This window comes from Astyanax mexicanus, chromosome 11 (genome assembly GCF_023375975.1).
Source record: "Astyanax mexicanus isolate ESR-SI-001 chromosome 11, AstMex3_surface, whole genome shotgun sequence".
Lineage (NCBI taxonomy): Eukaryota > Metazoa > Chordata > Actinopteri > Characiformes > Acestrorhamphidae > Astyanax > Astyanax mexicanus.
The window spans coordinates 50,623,399-50,631,852 of record NC_064418.1 but is presented as its reverse complement, the minus strand read 5'-3'; the positions used below and the strand labels follow the sequence as shown (position 1 = coordinate 50,631,852).

At 41.9% G+C, this 8,454-nt stretch overlaps 1 protein-coding gene across 5 annotated transcripts in view; it reads right to left on the bottom strand.

Moving 5' to 3' along the window:
• Positions 1–1,835: 1,835 nt before the first annotated feature.
• Positions 1,836–8,454, bottom strand: part of cwc22 (CWC22 spliceosome associated protein homolog) — a 59,597-nt gene continuing 52,978 nt past the window's right edge. For all 5 annotated transcript variants that reach the window (XM_049484661.1, XM_049484664.1, XM_049484663.1 and 2 more), the window contains 5 exons: positions 8,107–8,259; positions 7,304–7,431; positions 6,652–6,753; positions 6,279–6,469; positions 1,836–3,857 (listed from right to left, as the gene is read on the bottom strand). In XM_049484661.1, the coding sequence (XP_049340618.1) occupies positions 2,305–3,857; positions 6,279–6,469; positions 6,652–6,753; positions 7,304–7,431; positions 8,107–8,259 (2,127 nt within the window). In that variant the 3' untranslated portion in view covers positions 1,836–2,304. The remainder of the gene's footprint in view (positions 3,858–6,278; positions 6,470–6,651; positions 6,754–7,303; positions 7,432–8,106; positions 8,260–8,454) is intronic.

Here is an 8,454-nt window from a genome sequence, read left to right as displayed (position 1 = left end):
TTTGGGTTTGAAGAACCACATCTTTTTTATGTCCTAAAGGACTGGGTGAACTGCTTCTTCTAGGTTCTCTTGGGTTTGGAGAACCACCTCTTTTACCTTCTACAGGACTAGGTAAACTTCCTCCTTCTAGGTTCTCTTGGGTTTGGAGAACCACCTCTTGTTTAATGTCCTACAGGACTGGGTAAACTGCATCTTCTAGGTTCTCTTGGATTTGGGAACCACCTCTTGTTTAATGTCCTACAGGACTGGGTGAACTGCTACTTCTATGCTCTCTTCACGTCATACAGGACTAGATGAACTTCCTCTTTCTAGGTTTTATTGGGTTTGGAGAACCACCTTTTTTGTCCTACAGGACTGGGTGAGGCATTTCTACGTTCCAGAACCTACTTTTGTTGGTCCTACAGGACTAGGTGAACTGCTTCCTCTACAATCTTCGGAGAACCACCTCTTTTTTTATGTCCAACAGGACTGGGTAAACTTCCCCCTTCTATGTTCTCTTGGGTTTGGAGAACCACCTCTTTTACATCCGACAGGAATAGGTGAACTTCCTCTTTCTATTATCGTTTGGGTTTGAAGAACCACATCTTTTTTTAATGTCCTACAGGACTGGGAGAACTAATACTTCTACGATCTCTTGGGTTTAAAGAACCACCTCTTTTTAAAGTCCTACAGGACTGGGTAAACTGCTACTTCTACGTCTCTTGGATTTGGAGAACCACCTTGATTTTTTATGTCCTACAGGACTGGGTGAACTTCCTCCTTCTATGTCTCTTAGGTTTAAAGAACCACCTCTTTCACATCATACAGGATTAGATGAACTTCCTCTTTCTAAGTTATATTGAGTTTGGAGAACCCCCTTTTTTTAATGTCCTACAGGACTGGGAGAACTAATACTTCTACGCTCTCTTGGGTTTAAAGAACCACCTCTTTTTAAAGTCCTACAGGACTGGGTAAACTGCTACTTCTACGTCTCTTGGATTTGGAGAACCACCTTGATTTTTTATGTCCTACAGGACTGGGTGAACTTCCCCCTTCTAGGTTCTCTTGGGTTTGGAGAACCACCTCATTTTAAATGTCCCTCAGGACTATGTAAACTTCCTCCTTCTATGTCTCTTAGGTTTAAAGAACCACCTCTTTCACATCATACAGGATTAGATGAACTTCCTCTTTCTAAGTTATATTGAGTTTGGAGAACCACCTTTTTTTTTGTCCTACAGAACTGGGTGAACTTCCTTCTTCCATGTTCTTTTGGGCTTGAAGAAAGACCTCTTTTACATTCTACCGGACTTGGTGAAGCACTGCTACGTTCTGAAAACCTACGTACATTTGTTGGTTTGCTTCACACACAGTCTAGTCTAGTAGGTAACATGGTGGGGGGTTCAATTTTGTTACGTTACATTAATGAGGTCCTGTAACCACTGGCCATACCTTAAAGTGAACACCGAGCACTTCAGTGCTTTATTCCAGCAGGACAATGCTCATCCACACGCTGCTGCAGATACTGGACCATGTGCAGCCGCTGTATCTCCAGATCTATAATCCCTCATTATAGAAAATGTGTGGGATGTGTTTCTATTGGACGCTCTATCAACACTCCTATACCCCTACCACACAATCTGCAGCTACTGTGTGTAGAGAATACTGGAGTTATTATGGGATGGATTATCACAGGAGGAAAATTAGGAACCTCTACATGCTGTGATGTCTTGCAGTTCCCGTTGCTCAGTAAATATCATTACTGTTTTTTTTGTTTTTTACAGCAATTTGTTGAGTAAGTCTGAATAAACTGTGTTATTGACCTTTGGTTGCATCACAAAAACACCAATAAAACCAGGTTTTGTTTAATAATCAACTGTTTTAATTTTCATTTATAAAGACCAAAAAACACATCTTGAGGAAACCTTGGAAACCTTACGAATACAAAATAACCCTTAAAGATACAAACAGTCACAGATTCCTCCTGCAAACGCTTCAATGCAAATTAAAAACTTCCAGGGAATTCGTTTAGCGCATTAGCGTGCGACACCACTAACGAATATGCAAATAGCACATTAACACGTTGCTAATATTGGTCACGCCCCCTCCTGCTCTGCAACCACCCTCAATACCGCCCCAACCCCCCAGAGATCAGTTCCTCAGGCCTGCATGTTTTTTCTGTACAGCCGGCGAAAGCGAGCGCGGTTCTGCTGAAAGCCACACTGAAGATTCACTACGATATCTCAGATTTCTGTCCGTTGGGTTCTGGTTCTGTAAGTCGTTAACTCGCACATTATCTCGTTATCTCATTATCTTGTGATTATCTTGTTATCTACGTCTCCTGGGCGAGTTCTCCTCCCTCCTTCTGGACTCTCGGTACCGGTTCTCCTTGTCCTCTCTCTCCACGCCGTTCCTGTACGAGTCTCTGGAGTCCGTCTCCTTGCGGCTCCTCTCGCGCGACTTTGACCTCTCTCTGCTGCGGCGCCGTCGCTCCCTCTCGCGCTCCGCCTGCGAGCTGTTTTTGCTGCCTCTCCGGGAGTCTTCGTCCTCGTGCCTCTGGTGCTGTTGGTCCTTGTAACCGCCGCGTTCCGGCTCTCGCCGTTCTCGTGGATTCGGGGAATCTTTTCTACCACGTTCCTTTGGGCTGGGTGATCTGCTTCTTCTACGTCCTACTGGACTCGGGGAAGCATTTCTACGTTCTCTTGGGTTCGGAGAACCAATTCTTTTATTACGTCCTATGGGACTGGGTGAACTGCTTCTTCTACGTTCTCTTGGGTTTGGAGAACCTCCTCTTCTACGTTCTACAGGACTCGGTGAAGCATTTCTTCGTTCTTTCGGGTTCGGAGAGCCAACTCTTTTATTACGTCCTACGGGACTGGGTGAACTGCTTCTTCTACGTTCCTTTGGATTGGGTGAACCACCTCTTCTACGTACTACTGGACTTGGGGAAGCATTTCTGCGTTCTCTTGGGTTCGGAGAACCTCCTCTCTTACGTCCAACAGGATTAGGTGAACTGCTTTGTCTACGATCTCTTGGGTTGGGAGAACCAACTCTTTTACGTCCTACAGGACTTGGTGAAGCATTTCTACGTTCTCTTGGGTTTGGACTGGGCGAACGATTTCTTCTACGTCCGTTTGGATTAGGAGAACCACTTCGGCTACGTCCTGCAGGACTTGGTGAGGGCTTTCTACGTTCTTTAGTATTGGGTGAACCACCTTTTCTGCGATCTCTTGGATTTGGTGACCCACCTCTTCCACGTACTGCTGGACTGGACGAACTGCTTCTTCTACGTTCTTTTGGATCAGGTGAATCGTTTCTTCTACGTTCTTTCGGATCTGGTGAACCGTTTCTTCTCCGTCCCTTATGATTGGGTGAATCGTTTGTTCTACGTTCCTTCAGATCAGGAGAAACGTTTCTTTTACGTTCCTTCGGATCGGGCGAACCACCTTTTCTACGCTCTCTTGGTTTGGGTGAACCACCTCTCCTACGTCCTTTCAGATCTGGAGATTCACTTCTGCGATCTCGTTGGTTGGGCGAATGTTTCCGTGCACGTTCTCGATCTTGCGGACCGGGTGAAATGCTTCTACTCTTTCGAGGATTAGGTGATGCACTTCCTCTACGCCGTCTCGGATCAGGCGCCTCATTTCTCGTCCGTTCTCTTGGATTAGGAGAGTCTTTTCTGGACTTGTCATCTCTCCGGTGACGCTGAGCTCCTCTGTGGCGTTCTTCAGGAACTTCACGCTCCTCGATGCTGCTGCTGCTGTCGTCTCTGTCGCGTCTCCGGTTGGGTCGCGCCTCCACAGCAGGTTTGTGCTTAGAGCTCTTCTCTTTCTTCTTCTTCTCTCGCTGGGATGTCTTCTTCTTATGTTTTTGATCCGCGTCTGTGGAGGATCAAAGATACAGAGATCAGTTAGAAACTAACGTTAAAATCAGACATGGTAAAACCAAGGTGACGAGTTCAACTAAAATGGGATAAACGCTATAAATTTTATTTTCTGGAAAGATTGATCTGCTGTGTATCTGTTGCTTTCCAGCCAAAATACATGATGAGCGATCTGTCAATCCAGCGTGCCGATCAGTTTATATTTGTGATTTAAGGATTACAGCAGCTCTGTGTGGTTTATCGTTGGGGTTGCTCAACCATCGAAGGCTGCACTACCTTATTCCACTACTAGATTGAAGCACAGCGATGGCTTTCAGTTAACAGCCGTGCTGAACTCATCAAGAGTTAAATACTTGAATTTCTTGTCTCTTAATGTGTTTGAGAGCATCATACAGTGAACAGTGAATATTTGAGTAATGTTTGAGTAATTATTATGAGAAGCAACAACTATGAGAACTTTGAAAATATTTTCAAGTGCAGTCAACACAAAACCATCAAAAACATTACAATGGTGAAACTGGCACTCATCAGGACCGCCCCAGGAAAGGAAGAACAAGAGTCAGGGCCATACAATTGTTAAACCATCAGTGCAGAGATGGAGACAATAAAACCAAAAATCAACTAAAACTATAATTGAAATGAATTATAGCAGGGCTAAAATAAATCTGATAAAATGTTGAAACACAATATTTAATAATAAAATGTGAGTCAGAATCTGAGAGCTACATTGTGTACGGCTTAAAATGCTGAATTTATTCTAAGCTGATTGATGTATTTGTAGCTTAAAATAGATTTTCTCCATCTATAAACAGAAACACAAAGATTTGTAGACCAAATTTCCATGACTTTTCTTAAACTTTCTAGGTATTTTTATTTTTCCAAAACTTATCCAGCCCTGGAAATGGCTATTTTTTAAATTTCATGACTTTTTCAGGTTTTCTTTTGACCGTATGAACCCTGAAGAGTTCCCTCTGCTGACAACTATATTAACCCTTATGGCTTTAATGTAAAACTAAGCAATTAAATGATCCTATAATTACTGGATCTGTGGTTTTGACTGTGTTGAGGGGAAAAGAGGTCATTCAATGACAGTTCTGATGTAGTATGAGTGTGTGTGTGTGTGTGTGTGATGTTTGCTGATGTGTGGTTTAACCAGAGCCTGCAGAATTGTGTGTTCTCTTCAGAACCCTGCCAGCGGGATTCAGTCCGGACCAACACAGCCTACAACCAGGTCACCACTGCACCACCGCGCCTCTGAGAGAGAGAGAGAGTGTGAGTGTGTGTGTATGTGTGTGTATATGAGTGTGAGTGTGTGTGTGTGTGAGCATTGGTTTTATTCGTTTTGCCCGGTTTTGGCGGCGCTGCATTAATTATATTAATTATTTAGTGCAGTCTGAGGTGCTGTCAGCGTGACCCGCTGCAGAAAAGCACAGAATTAGAGACTATTAAAGGCTTGATGTCACCAAGAATGTCCAGCTGTTCTTCTAAAATCAAGGATTTTTATGTCATTAAGAGCCTCAACTCTTCCAGGAAGTCTTTACGGCAGGGGTCGGCAATAAAGTTTGGCTGTAGGACAGATATTCTTCAAGCCATTACTTGTTCTGTTTTGGAAAATGAAGTGTAATAAAGTGTACTGAAGTGTAATGGGATGGAGTGCTGCTACAGGCTAGTAGCTCTCCAGCCCAGAGGGTTGTTGAACCCAATTGCAGAACAGTTGATCTCAAAGCAGGTAAACCCAAAAAGAAATCAGGGTCGCGCTCCAATGCACTACCGCTACACTGTCCCGGCTAGTGAATTGAGACACGGCCGGGGAAAAAACGCCCTTATAAGGAGAAACGGAGTCCGAGAACGGTTGGAAAAATGAGAATGGGCGGGAACTAAACTAAAGTCACGCCGAGTGACAAAGAGAGAGAGGGGGAGGAATATAAACAAAAGCTCATCAGAGAAGCTTTTTATTTATTTTTTTTGTTATCGTAAACTATAGTTCAAAAAAACTCATGGGCCAGATGTTTCCCTCAATCCAGGACACCTGGACTACGCCATCATTCATAATCACTAGAGCTGCAAATAATAATTATCTAGGTAGTCGAATAATCTGGCGATTATTTTTCACTTTTTCAGATTAGTCGATAAGTCAGTGATTATTTCCGCCATGTCCTCCATCTCTGCTTGCTGTGGATACGGCTCCAGTTTCTAACTTTCTCTGTCTTCACTTTACATCGAAACAGCTGAACATGGGATTTAAACGTTATTTAAATGTGGAAAGCTTAGCTTTAGTTAACACACTCTCAAACACATTAAGAGACAAGAAATTCAAGTAATTAACTCCTGATGGTAGAACACTGGAGATGGTAGAATGTATAGAATCCTATTTAAACGCAGAATATATTTAAATTTATGTAGAGGCTATAGGGAATACCTGAGTTGGAGCTGCTGGAGGAGTCATTAGAGTCGCTGGAGGAGTCGCTCTCACTGTCCGAGCTGTCGCTGTCGGAGGACGAGTCTGAGGACGAGGAAGAGGAGGAAGAGGAGTCGTCGGACGATTCCACATCCTGCTTCTGCGTCATGATCATCTTAGGAGCGTTTTTCAGGTGTTCTCTCAGTTCATCCCTGTTAAAAAAAATAAACAAAGTGATTAGTAGAATAACACTACTGAGGTAAATCCATGATAAGAATAGCACGGCTGAGGTAAATGTATGATTATATTAGCACTTCTGAGGTAAATGTATGACTTACACAAGAAATTACTCAATAATCACTAAGGTAAGACAGAGACTTGTGAAAACTCTTACGTCAGGCCGCCGAGACCGATGGAGGTGAAGAAGTTGATGGCGAATCTGGTGTTTCTCGGATTATCACGTGGAAACAGACCCTCAAAGAAAGGCTGCAGAGTCCTGAAAAGTCATTTAAAAAACACCTATTATATAAATATATTACACACAGAGTGATCTATTTTAAGTCTTGATTATTGATTTTGTCTTCAAGCCAATGAAAACACAAAAATCAGTGTAGAATAGAATATTTTATTATAAGACCAATTGGTACTTTCATTGGCAGTGTGGGCAGTGTGCCAAACACTGCTGGAAAATGAAATCTGCATCTCCATAAAAGTTGTTTTCAGCAGAGGGAAGCATGAAGTGCGGTAAGATGTGATTGTGTGATGGTTTGGAGAGTCATGTCTGTCATCTGCTGGTGTTGATCCACTGTGTTTTATTATCAAGTCTAAAGTCAGTGCAGTTTTGTTTTCCCACAAAATCTTACAGCACTTCATATCTTACAGCTTCCCTCTGCTGAAAACAACTTTTATAGAGATGCGGATTTCATTTTCCAGCAGGATATTAATCTACAATGTAGAAAATACATTAAATAAAGGAAATTGATTGTTTGTTCAAACTTTTGACTTTTCCTCATTATGTTCTCTAATGCATAAATCTCTGTACTCACATGTCCTTCAGTCGCTCGTTCAGTCTCGGCAGCCCCATGTAGGCGCAGAGCTCCTGGAAGAGGATCTTGACGAAGATGCGGCTGGAGGACGTGGTCGTCTCCTCGCTCATTTTTATGCACTCCAGCACCTGAAATAAATACCAGCAAGGCCATTACATTAATGCTTTTAAGACCTCAATAAATATAATTTAATGCCCAAAAATGTAGTCATTATGTCTTAAGTAGAAAATAGATTAGTGTACTGAAAATGAAAACTTTGGGGCTAATGTTAGCCAGCTTTATGCTAACATTAGTTCTCCCCAGTAACATTAGTTAGCTAGCTCGTGGCTAATGTTAGCTAGCTCTCCACCAACCTTAGTTCTCTTCTTGGTAGATCACCGCTAATGTTAGCATGTGCTTTAAAGTATTTATAAAATGTAATACTTAAAGCAAATGTACAACTTTAAAAGTCAAATTTAATGCTTTTTAAGACCTCAATAAATATAATTGAATGCCCAAAAATGTTGCCATAAATTCTTAAGTAGAAAACAATTTATTGTATTGAAAATTAAAACTTAACATTTCCCATTTGTTATCAATTTCCTTTTTTAATTTTGTTCCATTGTGAAAATATTAGCGTTTTAGCTAGCTCTCTGCTAACTCTAGTTTGCTCCCTGGTAATGTAGCTAACTCACCACTAAATTTAATTTAAATTTAAGACATTTTAAGACATTTTAAGGACCAGCAGGAACCCTGTTATTGTATCAGGACCGGATGCTGAATCAGTAAATGGGTTTTAGAGGGAGGAGATCATGGTCACTCACGCTCCAGGGGACAGAGTCGGTGTAGAGGAGGTGGGCGAACATCCGGGCGACGTTCCTCAGCTTGTTGGTCTCCAGTCTGTGGATGGTCTCGTACTGCTCCTGGAAGATGGCCTCAAAACTCTCCATGTACTCTTTCTTCAGCAGACAGAACCTCTGTACCACAAAACACAGCGGATATTCAGAGTAAAAAACACTGTAGATTAATATTTAACTCATAAAAACTATGCAGAAATAAATAAAATATATATATAATTATTTAATAAACAAAAAAGTGTTAAACAAACCAGAATGTGTTTTATATTTTACATTATTTAAAGCAGCTTCTCTTTGCACAACCTCAGCTTTATG